Consider the following 17,210-nt stretch of genomic DNA (forward strand, 5'->3'; position numbering starts at 1 on the left):
TTATTAGCCTTGTAATAACTTGAAATGGAAATGCAAAAAGGAAGAAAGAAACAAAGAATATTGAGGAAACTCAAAATCAGTATAATAATTGGAAAAAATTATAAAGTTGTATATCATCTAGTTATCAACTATATACATATATGAGGAGAAATAAAAGGAAAAAATAACTAAACACAGTAAAAACAAAATTATAACAGAATTAATAGAATAATAGAAAGTAGTTAAACCCAGAATGACAGCATATGCAGAATAGCAAAAGTAGCGGGAGATCCAATAAATCCTTTTAAAAAAAATATTGTTTTTAGCTTTTAAAGTCATGCAATATGCCAAAATTCCTCCAAGTCATTATTTCTTTTCTCGGAAAGATGTGGGAGGAACCGAATAAAATTCCCTAATAATGAAACTCGAATAAAGTCAAAGAAAACAATTGCAGCGCGTAAAAGTGTAACGCTTCCAAACTTTTTATTTTCCTCTACGGAAGGTTCATTGTTAATTTGTTTGATGTGTCGATCATATATTAGCAACACAAATTACTGAAAATTAGAGCGAAGACTAAAGTTTTGCAGACAAAACGGGGAAAAGAAAAAATGCACCTCCGCAAAGGTCATTGCTCGTATACACAATTTACCAATTTTACAAAGTACAATGAATGTCTAAAATGAAACTTTCATAACTTAAACAATGGATTCAGGCATTGATCTCAAAAGTGTTGACTAACAGGCACAGAACAGAGTGCAAGTATGAAATTATGACCCCAATCTGAGGGAAAACATCCGTATTATTCTATCGTACTGTATGAATTAAAAAATAAAAGAAAAATCGATGATTCATTTGATTAGATTATAATTTGTTAACAATTAAAATAAAATCTATGATTGAATTGATTGCATTTATTATTCATTATTATGAATAAAAAATAAAAATGTGATTTTTGAATTTACTAATTAAAATTGAATTAATTGCATTTAATTGAGGAGAATGAATATAATATTACCAGGTATCATTTCATATTTTATAAAAGCTTCTTTTATATAATATAAATAAACAGATAATAGATTCGATATTTTTGATTAATAAAATATCAATAGGATATCAATTTAGAGTATATCATATTAAAATTAAAAACTTAATATGTAATATATATTATCGGATTTAGCTCAAATTATATACGCTAATTATAATTAAGTTTGAATTAATGATTCGATGCTCATACTTTGCCCGACACGAATTGGAGTCTTTTAAAGGGGAAATATTAAAAAGTTTCGTTGCGCTGTCGAAATTCTTTTATAGTTAAAATTGTTTTAATTATGAAAACATATGGTATATCGATGTTTGATATGGATAAATATATACTAACTATTTAGTATTAATTGTTCTCTTAAAAAAAACTATTTAGTATTGTTACATTGTAAAAAGAAAATATTGTTATGAAAATTATTATTGTGAATTCTTAGTTTTTCATATTAATAATCTTCTCTTAACAGAAGATCCTTAAAGTGCGTGAAGAGAATCCAAATATAGTGGATCATAAATACTATACCGTAACCAAAAACCTACTGACATTAACAAAGATGTAACAACCCCCTAAAGAAGCAGTCCCCCAAAAACATATTCACATATGTTTGAAATGCTCCTATACATGCAAGTGTAACCATCCCAAAGTCACGTCATATAATTCTTTTTCTATAATAACTGCTCCAGTATCAATTCTTTCCTATATAATGTAGTCTTTGAAGAGGATATGATGGCGATGAGGAGAATTTGAAGGTGGTGGATGAGTGGATAAGAAACTTGGAGATTATGAATGCCCCATTTTCAGTTTTTCTAAAAAAGAAAAGAATAGAATTAGAAGACCTTGGAGGAATGCAATGATTGTTAAGCTAGACCATGAAGAACAATAATTCTTCTAGAGAAATCACTAAACATGTTGATCAAAAGTTAGGTAACTGAGTGAGGAAATGAGAGATTATTTGTTGTAACTTTTTATCAGCATGCTTTAGTGATCTCTCTAGATGAATTATCTGGTCTATTGCTTAGCTTTTGAAAAGATGATGACTTCATTCAAGCTTCGGACTGACATGAAAGTTGGATGATGTGAGTACAATGGTGAGCGAATAATTCTCCTACAGATATCACTAAAGCAATGTTGATCAAGAGTTAAAGCAAGTGAGTGAGAAAGTGCATATTGTTTATTGTTTCAATTCTCTTAAAATACATTTAGATTAATCAGTAGGAGCTTGAATATCATACATCTTTTACTAATAACTTTTTTTTTGTAGGCTTAGATTCTTGCTAAAATTATGCAGAATATGAATACTGAATAATTGATCGTATGAGAGCAAACGAGAATACAAATATAAAGTTTGAGAAAGTGAGTACAACTAAGCGGTCTTTCAATTTATAAAACATGTGTTGATTCATAAGTTAAAATTTGTATGTGCATTACTTGATTATTTGTCCCATTGAACTGAGTTTATTATAAATACAAAATTATTTATAATAAATTAAAAGTACAATTAATATATTAAAAAATTATATATTATAATGTTAATTATAATACAATCTATATATTTATATATTTATTATAAATTTTAGTTATATAAGAGAAATATTTATTCTATACGTGCATCGGCTAAAATATTTGTTTTTGATTAAAATTAATTTGTATACACATTCCAATTATGTTTAACTGTTGCAAACTAATACTATCAAAATTATACCCAACTTAAAGCGAATGAGCCCGTGAATTTAGTTCATCTAATAATGAACAGAATAAAATCCGCTAATAATGAAACTCAGACTAGTCAAAGAAAACCATAGATGTTGCAGCGGGTTAAAGCGCAAGGCTTCCTAACTTGTCATTATATTCCTCTCCCGAAGGTTCATTGTTAATTTGTTTGATGTGAAGATCATATATTAGCAACACAAATTACTGAAATTTGTCAAATTATGAAGAAGAAAAATTAGTTCTTGAAATTAACAACTATCAATCATTTTAGCCCCTGATATTAAGGATCTATCAATTTAATCCCAAACAGTCATAACTGCTAATCTTTGGTTGCTTACATTTGGTGCACATTAGTCGAATTAGTTCTTAGTTTTGTTGTGCATCAGTCAAATTAATTCTTAATTTAATCCCATAACACTAGATACTAAATTGATTTATGATTGTCAAATTTAGGGACCAAATTGATAATAATTGTCAAATTCAATGACTAAATAAATTGATTGATTTTGTAATATTAAGACTAAAATGATAGATGACCTTAATTTCAAGGACTAAAGTGAACAATAGTTATAAAAGTGGGACTAAATTTGATCTTCTATATCAGGGACTAAATTGATTGGGGATTATAATTAAGGACTAATTTGGTGTATTATTTATTAGAAATACTTGCCACTGAGGAAAAATGGTCGATGGTTTCCAAACTGCAGTTCACTTAAACCCTCCAACAAACCCAATATCTTACAAAGCTAAATGGCATATACTATGACCACATTTCTTGGGCTTAGCTAAACCAAAAGTCCAATTGTACAACCACACAATTTATGCATGCAATGAAGTGTAAAGTGGGATACTTGAGAGCATCATTTCTCTGATAAGGCATAAAAGTAAATCAAACAAATATTCTCTCAAGAATGTATCGAACTTTACAAAGTTAGGGATACCCCTCCATCAATTAAAAGCCACAAATTAGAGAAGCTATAGGAAGAAAAGGAAATATTAGAAAGCTTACCATCAAAGACGGCAGTGTTGTTAACAAAAAAAAAAGAACAAATGTCTATTTATGAGACAATTAGACGAACAATTTGTCCCATATACCGGAATGCCTTTGTAGTTTCTTTTAAACATCTATTCTTTTCATCTCGAGACCAATGCTGCACGAATCACAATCGCACATCAGTAATAAGAACGGCATAGCATCTAAATATAATACTAAAGCCACAACTTATAGAATTCTTAGTAATCAACCTCTGAAAGCATGTTGAGCTTATCACGAACATCTTTCAACAAGTCAGGTACATCTCCTTCCCATTTGTAAAACTCCAACTCCTTGCCTTCCAAGAGCTCTTCAGAAACCTAAAAGCAACAATAAAAGAATGACAAGCAACCCCTGGAGGTTTCACAATAAGTTCATAATTGAGTTCTTTAAATAAGGAATTCCTCAGTTCTGATTCTATGTTGACTAGAGGACTTCAACACCAATTAATACCACAAAGTCAAAATACATATTCAATTCTACAAGGTTGCATGAGTTTGTAGAAGTCTATAAGCATATTTTTATGGGTCAAATTCAATACCGAGCTATCATTCAATATAACTGCTGAAATTAAAGGGACAAGGTCCTTCCTCCACACCACACTATATTGTCCATAATGGCTTGATGGCCTCTTATTCGAAGTCCAACATCCCTTTCAAGGGCCATTATGCTGAACATGGAATTGATACTTAAATACCTACAAAATATTTGCAATCAGAGTCTTCTTTTCTAAGCTTGTTCAAATGGAATTTCAAGTTTAGAGGAACTCTAATGTTAAAAGTACCAATTATTATATCAAGTTGGCAGCAGCTCTATTAGCTCTATAATATCCTAGACTAGGTAGCAATGAAGTGAGAAACAATTGGATAAGCTGAGAACCTATAAGATAATTAGTGCAGTCCTATTCAGTATTCACACAAGTTGCAATAAGAGTATAATAAATCTAATTGGATCAAGCTTGGCTGTTGTCACCACCTATGGTTTAGTTTTTAATATTATTGTATAAATAGATTTTGCCTATAAAAGGCCTGCTCCTTGTATGAGAGTTCTGTATCAATGTGAGAATCAAAATGTAGGAGAGAAATAAAGAGTGAGTTAAGGTGCTCCGGGCATTTGAGTAGGTAAGAGAGACTGGAGAGTTAAAAGTTACTAGTAGTACTTTCATGTGTAGTTTTTATTAATAAATAAAAATCTTCTTTCAAATTTCTCCTCAGCTCCACTATATGACTTCAGCATCTAAAATTTGAGTTATGGTTTGATACCGATCTATTTTGCAGTAGATCTCTCTTACATGACCTGCATTATGTCATCAACTTTCAAACACCCCTTTCACTTTGAATGAGAAAATACAAGCAAATGATTATTAAGTTATCCTCTAATTGCATCCATCACTCACAAGGACACCAGACTTATCTCTTTCATTTGTCTCATCTTTCTAACTGAAAAATGATAGCCGAGAAAAACCAATTTTATTCTAATAAACAGCAATGTATTTTGTCAAGGCATTACATTTTTCAATTTTTTTTTTTTGCTGGAAGTAAGGTATCCCCATAGTTGAAAGCCATGAGACTAACCCTCGATACGTTGAAATAACTGAAGTGGGTTTTGTCTCTCCCAAAAAAGTTTTCTCTGAGGAATCGAACCCCTATTTTTCTTTCAATTGGATAGACTGAGAAAGGAACTACATTAAAAGGGAACATGTGATAGTATTCCCTCATACATAAAACTATTTTCTAGTACAGGGGAAAGGAAAGTGAGTAGTGAGTACCTACCTTCTTTCCAATGACCTGACCAGCAGCTATATGAGAAAAATAGATATTGTAGAAATGGGAGAGAAACAAGGGTGCGCTTATCTCTGCGAGTTCCTCCAAATATTTGGCATATGTAAGCCCTGGAGAACCAGGAGTCGGAATCATATTTCCTTCTTCCTCCAACCATTTCAGATCCTTCAACAGCCCTTCTGATCTTTCCAACCCAGTTTTCCTCATGTATGCATCTGCAAATTCACACAAATTCTCATCAATAATAAAAAATTAAACAATCAAAATTGCAGTATCTCAACGACTTGTGCATTATCAATCTGCAAATTCACACAAATTCTCATAAATCATAACAAATTAAACAGTCAAAATTGAAGTATCTCAACGACTTGTGCATTATCAGCGAACAGAGTTAAAACTCCAATTTTGTCTAACATCAGTGTCACAACTCAAGCAAGCACCTAACTAACAGTTTCTAAGTTATGTCCTCCACGTTTTATACAATTATGACTAATGGTCTTCAAATAAGCAACCCAATATATGCCACCTCAAACTTAAGCAACTCAATTAATTTTTTCTCCAATGAGAATTTCTATTAACAAGTTGTTTAACTCACAAATATTCCCTTTCTCTTTTCTATATTTAATGCAAAGTTATGCAACTCATGAGTAATAGTTGCTTATTAAGCAACTCTCACCCATTTTAAACAACTCAAAATCATATGTGAGACACTAATGTAATATTTTTTTTTTTATACCCAACACATTAAGCAGCTCCCAATGTGGACGCTCCAAGGAGAGATAAATATAAGTTATATTAGAAAATGGAAAATGGTAATTTGAATATGAATAAAAATATCACTTAATTACATTTTTAAGAAAATAAAGATAAGAAAGTGTGAGATTTATAAGGTTGACTTGGTGGTGGAAGGAAGAAGGGAGGAAGAAAGGTCATGGTTCGAATATCTTTCGCTAACAAATACTAACAAATTAACAATGGAGCCAAGATAAAGAAAAGAAAAAAAGGAAGGAAGGAAGGTGTAAGAAGTAATGCAATGAGTTGGGAATGGAATTGAATAGGATTGAGTGACTGACAGGAAACGTTGTCGGATTCGTCGACGATGCGTTGGAGGGTGGCGAAGATGAGGTGGCTGTCGACGAGGTAAGAGAGGAAGCCTTCCATGGAGGCCTGCCACGCGTCGGAATGCGATTGGTGTTCTTGTTGAGAAACGGTGTCGTTGGTGCGGAGTCTCATGGCGACGAACCTCATCTCTTCGGTGATGCCGGTGGTCTCTCCGGGATATAGCTTCCGGTACCTCTTTCGCTTCTTCAACGTCGACTTAGGGTTCGGCTTTGGCTTAGGAGTTTGAGTGAGAGTAGTAGTAATTTCGGCGTTGGTGTTGGTTGTTGCTGTTATGGATAAGCTGCAATTGCAGAACTTGTTTGGGACTGAGATTGGGAGTGGGAAGCATAGTTGTCGAATGGGTTTCGCTGTTAACCACATCGCTCCTTCCTTTCTTTTTCTTCCCTGCTGATTGATTGATGGATACCGTTTTCAGTGCTCTGCACTTCTATGCTGCGTGTGTAATCAAATTTCATTTCTTAACCAAGAAATCCTAGTGTCCATGCCAACAATTTTAATTCTACCCTATTTCGTATTTACCCCAATCCCCACTCTATATAAACATTTTTACTTTTACTTTTCATCAGGTGCTAACCAAGTAAAATTTTAAATATGATTATTAAGTGTCATACTTTTGTAATTCTTTATTTTTTTGTTTCTTTGTAGATGAATAGAAGCAGAAAAACAAAAAAAATAATAATAAAACCCTACCTTATATAAAAAGAAAAAAAGTATATATATATATATATATATATATATATATATATATTTCAAAGATAAGAAGGAAATAAATTCGTGTAGCAAACACTACTAATATGAAAACAAAATTTTTCAGTTTGGAAAAAAGCTAAAAACTAGCTTAAATATTTGCCAAACAAACTAGCTAACTAGATTAGTTACAATTAGTTGAGTAGAGGTAAGAGTAACAGATAAATAATTATTAACTACATAGAGCACGTTTGAACAAGCTTTCAAATTCTTACGATTTGAGAATCGAATTCTTGTTAACATGTTTATCAACTGTGTTGAATCTTTGTTGTTGAATTAGCCAAGCTTTCAAATTAATGCAACTAAGGTTCGCTAAAAAGCTTCATAGTACCTGCGTTCACCTTTTTGCCTTGGGAAGCATGTTTTCCCCCATTGAACGTGATTTCAACGGGTATACAAACAGACTCATACCCTCTACAAAATACCACTAACACTTACCTTAGTTGTAATTTGTAAGTTTATAACATGATTTAAATGAGGCTAATACTGAAAAATGCCTAACTGAAAATTTAAATTCACACATCATTTTAGTATGAACAAAGTGATGTGCCCAACAAACTGTGTTTGAAAGAGGTTTGTGAAAAACTTCACAGTTATTTTGAAATAAGATATCATATCAAACATCTATTTACTGAGGACAGCAGATGAGAGAACAATCTGTGTATAATTTAGTGAAGAATATATATACATGGCTTATATTTGTGTTTCCTATTTATGTACAAGGGACACTGATTACAATCCCTGAGGGCCACCTGACCCAAATGAATGATTGAATGAATGGAAAAATGTACAGCTTAGGCAAGCTGAACTCTAATAGAAGGCTTTCACATGTTAGTTCACCTTGAAGCTTCATTAAAAATTTAAAACTTCTATCCATGTAGTTGATTTCACCTAATAAGACAAGGTTTTAGTTGCTGTATCAAGTCGAACTCACATGATCTATGGACTTCCCATGCCTTTGACATATAACTGCCAATCCAAACACCTATCTAGCTCTTCTAGAGGTATTTACATATCTTCCGCTGAAACAAACGAGTTCAGGCATGGCATGCTTTTAATTTCTGCAAGAACTTTAATGTCTCCGTGTAAGAAGGGTCTAAACGGCTCACTGGTTTGCAAGAATTTATGTGATCCGTTGACTCCAATACCTGTTTCAAAATTTGAAGATAAATCAGGAAAGCAAGCACTTACACTGAATACTACAACAAGAAAAAAGTCACTTCAAATATTATTGGCCATCGCAACTGTGTTGCATAAATACCCGGTAAAAAAAAAAAGCATACCCAGTCCCTCCAAAAACGCATCTATCAACTTGTATCTCTCGTGAATTGTCACAGGGCAGTATTAACTTCCCCATTCGAGTTTAATTTTAATGGATATGCCAAAAATCACAGTAAAAGCTGCATATGTTCAGTTCCCTTGCCTTTATCAGGGGCCCAAGGTTATGATCCCCACATACTCTGTCCAATAGGACAATAGGGTAAAGAACCTCCCTAGAGCCCTCACCCGCAAAGAACAAATAAATAAAACTGATAAAACTTTCAAGGTACTGGGCAGATCTATAACTGTAGCGAGTAGGCGAAAAGCTTGCATCTAACAAGAGATGCAGATGAACGTTGTCCAACAATTATTTCATACTACTATCGACTAAAATTATAAAAGGGCACAAAATAATGTTTTTTTTTTTCTTTTCTAATGACTGCAAATAAATTTGGCTACATAATGCAGCTATAGGCTTATAACAGATCATGCAAAACACCGTACATAAAGGAACAAATTACACACATATAATGGGTCACTCAAAATAAAATGGAAGTAGAATCTATGAAGTAAACAGAGTACAATAAATATCAATTTCAGAAGGGTCTTTGAAGCAGGTTAAGGTGAGAAAAAGCACAATGCCGCAATCAACTCATTATCATAACCACAAAAATAAGTGATAACTTTAAATCATTAGACAACATTGGCAATGACATTAGTTACTGCATTATATTTTCCTTTAAAGGAAAAAGGAGCCATTTTTGTTAGGCATAGTTAGTAGGAGGGCTTCCTTTTCAACTGGGAAGTTGGGTGCTTAAAGCTCAGACCTCCACCTTTGGTGGGGCTACAGCTTGGGTGAAAAAAGAATTTTTTGAACTAATTCCTTTATCTTTTCATTTCATTCTTTTTTTTTAAAAAAATCAAATGAGATACAATTTCACAATATACTTACAACTAATTCCCCAAATCCAGGATATGCTGACTCAATTGGTACAATTTCAGTTCGAAAGGCCCATCCACCATAACCTTCAACTATTGGAGTTACCTTGGTCTACAAAAAGCAGTCACTAACAACTCAAACTCATGAAAAGACAGTACTATAGATATTAACAAATAACTTAACTGCTGATTACCTCACAAAAGCTGAGGACATCAAGCAACCCTTTCTTATGAAGGTGACGAATATAGTCATTAAGCTCTATCAGTCTTGAAGATCCACTTCTTAGCTCTCCTATCTATAAACATTAAGAACCAAGTGCTAAAAAATCTTTCAATTGTAGCAATTATAAGAATAGAAAATACAAGTAGGTAACTTTAAACACTAACTGTTGGAGCAGGACGAAGCACAAAGCCCATTCGCCAAGGCATATCTGCAAGTTTGCTACCAAAATGCGGGCAGCTATAAAAAACCTACAACCAAAATAACATTAAAAGAACCCTGCAATTTTTAAAGCATATATTTAATTAAGGAGTCAATACTTACAATTCCTATTGTATTTTTCATGAGATTATCAAATCTTTCTTCCTTTGCTTTATGAAGAATCTGCTTCACAACCAGGCCACCCATACTGCAAACAATAAAAAGGTACATGAGACAGAACAAAGTGAGGTACAATTTGATTAAGCAAACAACTTGGTTCCCAAGACATTTGGAAAATGCAATTCAGACAAAATACATAAAAGAAATAATAAATAAATAAATAACAAGTAAGTTTGCCTTTGTCCAAAATGATTTCTAGGATAAAGTATATATTAGAAAGATAAAAGCAGTCACAGCTGGGACACAAACCACAAAAATATTCGGAAGTTGTGACCGCTTGTTCATAAGACAGAACAAAGTGACATGTAAAGCACACCTCACTATAATTCTTTCCCAAAAATAGAACAAGATAGATTACACACACACGCACCCATAATCAACAGCTACTAATTTGTCCTGCATTCTTTTTTGTTACTTCAAAGTATGGTATACTTTATTTTCTACAAGTGACTGGTTTATTTTTGTCAAAAAAACTGTTGGAAACTAAAAATCTATATGATTGTGTGATCAATGGGGACCAAAAAGGACAGTGGAGGAAATCATCAAGGGGATCTTAAGCTAAACAATATTTCTGAAACTTTGGTTTTTAACTGTGCCGAATGGCATCATGTGATCCATGTACCCAATCTCACCTAGTGGAATAAGGCTTTGTTGTTGTTGATTGTGAATCAATCTTGATCTTGAATTGTTAAATAATCCCTAACCAAATTTACCTCATGCTTTTGCCTTGGTGCCATTGAATGATTGAAAGAGAGGTAGAAATAAAAACATGGCTTAAATATATAGTTAGTCCCTATAACGTACCTACTTTGTTATTTTAGTCCTCTTAGAAATATTTTTTTTAAAAATAATCCTTCTAATATTCATTATTTTGGCGATAGTCCTTGTCATTACTTAGTTACCATTAATTGTTGATGTGGCTAAATAGTTGAGGAAAAATAGAAAAGGTATATTAGCAGAACTAAAATTAAACGGGTATATTTACATGGATTAAACCCAGAACTGTATTAACTATTAAGTGACTTGTCATTGCATGGCAGGAGGAAGCAACTGTTAATGAAAATTAGGTAACGTAATGACAAGGACTAACGCCAAAAAATTGAATATTACAAGGAGTCAGTGACTATTTTAAAAAATAATAATTTTAAAACAACGATAAAAAAAAAGTATATTACATGGATTAAACAAATTTAAGCCTAAAAACATTAAGTTGTACATGAAACCAAGCAAGGACAGTCAAGTCTTCTGTCTGCATGAATTCCCTTGTACAATTCTAAGTTCTAACAATTCGTGATTGTTTAGAATCATATGTATGTACAAGTCAATAAAATATCCTTTGAAGAATGAATCACACTACACTTTCAAAAGATGAATCACATAGACTAAATTAAAAATTGTATTAAGTGACGTGTCATCACAGGACAGGCGGAAGCAACAGTTAATGAAAATTAAGTAACAACAAGGACCAACGCCAAAAATATTGAATATTACAAGTACTATTTTAAACTTTTTTTAAAATAACTATAATAAAAAAAGTGAGTATATTACATGGATTAGAAATGTTAAAGCCTAAAAACATTAAGTTGTACGTGAAACCAAGGAAGAACAGTCAAGTCTTCTGCATGAATTCCCTTGTGGAACAATTCATAATTGTTTAGAAGCATATCTATGTAAAAGTAAATAAAATATCCTTTGAAGCATGAATCACATGCACTTTCAAAAGATGCATGTCAATCATAAAAAAATGAATAAGTAAACCAGTGAGTTCACAGAAGTCCAATTCCACTGCATGCATGTAATTTGAACACTCTTGGGCAGATAGACTAACCTGTGAGTAACAAAAACAACAGGTCGATTCCCAATTCCTGCAGCAACAAGCTTCTCCAATAGCATAGAACTAACTTCCTGCAAATTTCAAAATAAACAAGTATATGAACTAGAATGTAACAAGAAAACAAAGAAGCCGTCAGTAGGCAAGTACAAGGAAAGCATAGGTAAGGATATGAAAGAAACTGCCTACTGAAACCATGTGCAGGGAGGAAATGGAGAAATTGAAAATTTTAAGGATTTGACTGTAGAGATGTGAATATATAATTTTAGTGTAGTTCTGGAATTAGCACAAAGAAAGATAAACTTGATTAAGGTTGTCAAAAATCAGGAAGTATTTAGAGCTCTGTCATGCATGCCTGTAATATGCAAGCCAGAAACATGAAAAAGAACAAACTAATAATGAAGAAACTAGAGAATGTAAAAAAAGAAAGAAAGAAACTTGCTCAGAACCCCTCTACTCAAATCACAGTAAAATTATTACAATCTTCATCCACAATACCAGCTTTCTTTAACCCTTAACAAGGCTCATAGAGGATAAAGACCACAATACCAGCTTTCTTTAACCCTTAACAAGTATCAGCAACTTCCCAGATGACTAACAAACCAAGCTAATGGTAGAGAATAAAATCTGATGCTGTTTCTAGATTTTAAAAAAATAGTGTAGAAAAATTGTAACCTGAAGAGGCAAGCTAGCTCCAGACCATTGTGTGAGATTAGTCTGCATAAAGCATTTAACCTAAGAGTTAGATGGAGGCAAATGGGATCACCCATGAGGCAAGCTCTAGAAAAGATGTTGGAACTAACAGCAAAAAATAATGCAAAATTCATAATCTAAACATCTCTTCTTAATAAGGCAAACATGTCCCAACTTTACCAAGGCAAACCTTGTATTTTAGGGTAAACATCCGAGCCTCAGGAAAATCACTGGAAAGCCATTCACCAGGCCAAAAGGTTCCAAGCTTTCCTGCTTCCTCATCAATCTTCTCCACCAAAGGTGATGAAGTTGAGGATTTCTCCTCAGCTATACGCCAAGTTTTGTAAGGCCCACCACGTAGACCATGGACAAAAACTATGTCTAGTGGAGGGCAATCTGCATCTGGGTTGTTTTTAGTTGAATCATTAGAAATAGAACAGTTGCTGCCATTCACGGATTCTATTACATCCCCCATTTCAGTAGAAGTAAACAGAGATATCTCCTTTGAGAAAGCTTCTTGTTGATCTGTTTCTTTGGGACATTTCCAGTGGGGAAGATGAGAATTTATCAAGAATATCATGTCATCATAACGAGGACACGAGTTCCTATAATTTTTTACACCACCATCAGAAGGGCCTCCTCTTCCACTTTCAGATTTTCCATTAGGCTGGTCATTGCAAAACATATTTAAAAGTGCTGCCCTGGCATAGCTTTGCATTTTAAGGTCACTGCAACCTGGAATCCGCCCATTAGCACAATCATCAAGCCATTTGCACCAAGTTTCATCAACTGTGATAACCTTCTTGACTCTGGGAAGCAGTGAGAGGATGGTCAATAACCGAGCTGCATGCTTGCGGATATGAGCTGTAGGAGGAACTCGGACACTAGCTGGATCATTTACATCTGATATAGCCGGTTCCCCATCTACATTTGATATCCGCTCCTTCCCCTCATGTGCTCTAGATGATGCATCATAAGCCTCAATAGCAGCCAGTTTCTCATAATCATCACTCAATAAAAAGCGCCTCAGCAAACATAAAATCCCAAAATCAACTATCATGTCCTGACACACAGAATCTTCAGCACAAACTTCAGTCAAAGCTTTAATTCCTTTCAGGGTTGCCAAGGCAGAATCTGCAGCATCTAATTTAGGAAGATTATCTTTTTTTAAACTTCTAAATGGTCCTGCTAAAGGTTCCAGAGACAGAAAATCTGCCAGTGGGGATGCATCCCCAGAATTAGATGCATTTCCCAACTGTTTAGCTGCCAGATTAACAACGGCACTAGATAGTTGATTGGCAACTTGTGCAGCAGAAGCAATATTTGCATTATTGATTAACGTCTGCAAAAGTTAACACAGCTAAAATGTGCATCAAAAGTTGACTTGGAATGAAGTAACACAATCAGATAAAATGAAAGGCCATTTTGATAGAAAGAGAAAGAAAAATATTTCATACCTTTACATTATCACTCTTAGGTTGGTTGGTTCCTTTATCATTTGATTTCTTTATAGAACTTTGTACTTCAGACAGCATCATGGCTAACCATCCTTGAGAAAGTGGTACACATGTTGGTCCATAGTCTTCCAAGATCTGAGAAAGAATCTTTATGGCTGAAGATCGTATAGTATCAGAGGAAAATTTTCCAAAAACCCAAGGAAGAAGAATGCCTGACCATTTTTGACTCTCTTCAAGAGACAAACGCAGCTCCCCAGTACAAACTAGCTCCAATGCCTTTGCCATTGGTTCTTGAACCTGCTTATGCTTTGTCATCTGTTTGGCGATGTCTCTCATTGGATTAACACCCTTCTCCATCACTACCTTCTGCACTCCAGGGCTCCTCTCAACAGATAAGAGAAAGGCAGATGAAGCTACCTGAGCCAAAGAAACGTCTTCATGCTTGCATGCTTGAGATATAGTAGAAAGAAGACTGGAAGCCCAATCAGAAACAGATTCATTCAAAGGTGTATTGCGATCTTCTAATAGCAACCACACCACCAAACTTGCATGCCATTTAACAGACCTCTCCTGTGCCATTAAAGCAGACATGATAGCATTTCCATCTCGATCCAGTTCCTGAATACGAGATCTATTCAACTGTGATGCTGTTGCCCAATTTGCCAATGCCCAGGTGGCAAAAGGAACAGCAACATGTTCACAGTGCAAATCATCCCAGAGACCAGGAACAACAGCAGAAGACACATTCTTTTGTTCCGGTGAATTGTCATACTTATTTGGATATATGAGAGTTTTAGGAGTTTGATGCTTCAGTTCTTCGTGACAAGCATCACTATTGGTCCTTGAAAGCCCTAAAACAGGGGTACCTTCAAGTATCTTGATTCCAATCCCTTTCCTTCCCAACCCACCACCATCATCTTCACCTTCAGGTGGCTCATCCAAGTGCAAACCCCCGTCCTCAATAACTTCTAGGGCTGCAGCAATGTCTCTGATTTCAGCATTTCCAGGCAATGATGGCTTAAAAGATACCTCTTCAGCATTGTCACAACTGGATGTAACGATATCCATAATGGCAGCAACAAGCATGCTCCTGCCTTTCAAAGAATCAGAAATATCAAATGCACTATGTCTTGAATGCTTCTGCCACACAAAAAATTCATTATTTCACCACCAATGTCAAAATCAGAAAAGACACTATTCTCAGCATCTTGAGTGAAGCTTGAATTTCTACAATAAATCTAGAAGAACCACAGTACTAAGAAAACGATAATTATACTCATGCACTCACTTGTCTTACATCCCATTTTCCACCTCCATTTCCATCTCCCTCTTTATTTCCTATCGCATCACCTATAGGATTATATATCACTTCAGAGCCTCAAGGAATAAACAAACTAAGTTCATGTTTCGGGTGACACTTGCACCCTCCAATGGAATTCAAACGGTAATCCAAACGTAACTTAATGAATAGTGCAACATTTAATATATTCAGAACCTATAATAGTTTTACTTATCAATTAACGGTTTCCATTTTCCTTAAGATTCCTGTATAATCTATCATCTCATTTAACAGATAACACCCTATTTATGAGACAAAAAGCTCTAGAATCAAGTAACACAATAGATAAAGTCCAATTGATTGTTCAGTTTGCAAATGCCAATATCAAACTAAAACGATCAAAACAATTCAGACATTAGAGAATCAGAGTTACCTTGTTATTCTTAGAACGCCGAGGCTGGCACGAGAAGATGAACCTCAGAAGACTCGGAACCGCGTGAGGTCTCCCAAGAACCGCCGCAGACACGTTAGGGTCCGCAATCAGATAAGCCAGCGCCCTCGCGGACTCCGCCTGCGTGGCGCCGCCGTCCTTCGCAACCGCCACCGAATCCAGCAGCCAGTCCACGACGGCGCCGCCGCCTGCCCCGACGATCGCGGCTCTGCGGCCGGAGTTCGCGGCGGAGATGTCCGCGAGCAGCGCCGCGACGCGAATCTCGAAGCCGGAGCGGACCTCGTGATTCGCCGAGGACAGCACCGACCGCAGCGACTTCCAGAGTACCGCGGCGGCGACGCCGGTGCGCTTCGCGTGTTGGAAGATCCGGTCGCAGGAGTCCGCCGCCTTGCGCGCGGCGCGCTCCGCGCCCTCGTACAGTGGATTCGTTCCTCCGCCGCGATCGGAATCGGAGAGGAGCGCGGCGGAGGCGACGACGGCGGAGATGGAGACGGCGGAGAGAGCAACTACGAAGATGCGAGAGAGAGATTTGGAATGGACGGGAGAGAGCGTGTGGCGGTGATCGGTATTTGGCTGAGGGGCAATTTGGGAATTTTCTAAAGTTGTATTTGTTGGATTGATGATAGGTTTTCTTGAAGAAGAAATGTTGCGATGAAGATGGAAGCGAAGAAGGGGTCGAGTTCTAAAACAGAATCTATACATTTTTTATTTTAATTATTATTATTGAAATTAAATGAGAATTGATAATGGTTTAGGGAATGCAAAGAGAAGAGAAGAGAAGAGAAGAGATTTTTCTTGACTTGAGTCTATTGCTGTGTTGTTATGTTGTTATGATGATTGTTTGAGAAGGTGGAGGCGAGTATGGCGGGAGGGAGCATGGATGATATTCAATCTCTATATAAGAGAATTTTCTCCCACGAATATGCCATGGAACTTTTTGGATTTTGTTTCGGTCAAGACAAGATAGAGCAGTGGACTTCCCCAACAATGTTTTGGGCTTCCACCCACCTCCAAAAAGCCCAAATTACATATTATTCAACTATCATGATCCTAATGCTTGTATTTTTTTATTAGACAATTTTGTTTGAATAACAAAAATTATTATAAATAATAAAAAAAATTCCAATTATTTAATACATTTATATATTCAGGATTCTGATATTTTTTTTATTAATCTGGAACAATTATATGCCCGCTGATGCATGTACTTGATGTTTTTTCTATTTTTCTTATATGGCTTCAAAGTTGAAATAAATGTTAGATAAATACTGTTAGACGGATGCTTTGA

The 17,210-nt window shown here is 35.0% G+C and overlaps 2 protein-coding genes across 7 annotated transcripts; both read right to left on the reverse strand.

The window, feature by feature from the left end:
- Nucleotides 1-3,559: 3,559 nt before the first annotated feature.
- LOC114382990 (probable inactive heme oxygenase 2, chloroplastic) lies at nucleotides 3,560-7,170 on the reverse strand. The gene is made up of 4 exons (XM_028342556.1): nucleotides 6,616-7,170; nucleotides 5,534-5,757; nucleotides 3,974-4,081; nucleotides 3,560-3,879 (listed from the first exon to the last, which is right to left on the reverse strand). The coding sequence occupies exons 1-4, from the start codon at nucleotides 7,022-7,024 to the stop codon at nucleotides 3,787-3,789; spliced, it is 834 nt and encodes a 277-aa protein (XP_028198357.1). The 5' UTR covers nucleotides 7,025-7,170; the 3' UTR covers nucleotides 3,560-3,786.
- Nucleotides 5,619-16,805, reverse strand: LOC114382988. Of its 6 annotated transcripts, none has more exons than XR_003660366.1 (11): nucleotides 15,905-16,803; nucleotides 14,193-15,332; nucleotides 12,926-14,077; nucleotides 12,718-12,759; nucleotides 12,040-12,116; nucleotides 10,155-10,239; nucleotides 9,998-10,081; nucleotides 9,805-9,906; nucleotides 9,624-9,722; nucleotides 8,346-8,559; nucleotides 5,619-5,757 (listed from the first exon to the last, which is right to left on the reverse strand). XR_003660366.1 is itself a non-coding variant. In XM_028342554.1 (11 exons), exons 3-11 carry the CDS (start codon nucleotides 15,276-15,278, stop codon nucleotides 8,449-8,451), a joined length of 2,838 nt encoding a protein of 945 aa, XP_028198355.1. In that variant the 5' UTR covers nucleotides 15,279-15,332; nucleotides 15,481-15,542; nucleotides 15,905-15,944; the 3' UTR covers nucleotides 8,057-8,448. The 6 variants fall into 6 exon arrangements, 5 of the variants coding, with proteins under 5 accessions (XP_028198355.1, XP_028198353.1, XP_028198352.1 ...); XM_028342554.1 differs by lacking the exon at nucleotides 5,619-5,757 and adding an exon at nucleotides 15,481-15,542 and having other exon boundaries at nucleotides 8,057-8,559; nucleotides 15,905-15,944; XM_028342552.1 differs by lacking the exon at nucleotides 5,619-5,757 and having other exon boundaries at nucleotides 8,057-8,559; nucleotides 14,193-15,329.
- Nucleotides 16,806-17,210: the final 405 nt, after the last annotated feature.

Source organism: Glycine soja, chromosome 14, assembly GCF_004193775.1.
Source record: "Glycine soja cultivar W05 chromosome 14, ASM419377v2, whole genome shotgun sequence".
NCBI lineage: Eukaryota > Viridiplantae > Streptophyta > Magnoliopsida > Fabales > Fabaceae > Glycine > Glycine soja.

What these genes read in the sequence shown, in the direction of transcription:
- LOC114382988 (XM_028342551.1), bottom strand. Translation starts at nt 16,624, where the DNA reads ATGTATAGATTCTGTTTTAGAACTCGACCCCTTCTTCGCTTCCATCTT. An exon ending in CTAAGAGTGATAATGTAAAG is followed by an intron (nt 14,078 to 14,192) that starts GTATGAAATATT and finishes TAACTTTTGCAG; the next exon opens with ACGTTAATCAATAATGCAAA. An exon ending in CTGGATTTGGGGAATTAGTT is followed by an intron (nt 8,560 to 9,623) that starts GTAAGTATATTG and finishes ATTTTGAAACAG; the next exon opens with GTATTGGAGTCAACGGATCA.
- LOC114382990 (XM_028342556.1), bottom strand. Translation starts at nt 7,024, where the DNA reads ATGTGGTTAACAGCGAAACCCATTCGACAACTATGCTTCCCACTCCCA. An exon ending in CGAATCCGACAACGTTTCCT is followed by an intron (nt 5,758 to 6,615) that starts GTCAGTCACTCA and finishes GTGAATTTGCAG; the next exon opens with ATGCATACATGAGGAAAACT. An exon ending in GTCAGGTCATTGGAAAGAAG is followed by an intron (nt 4,082 to 5,533) that starts GTAGGTACTCAC and finishes TGTTGCTTTTAG; the next exon opens with GTTTCTGAAGAGCTCTTGGA.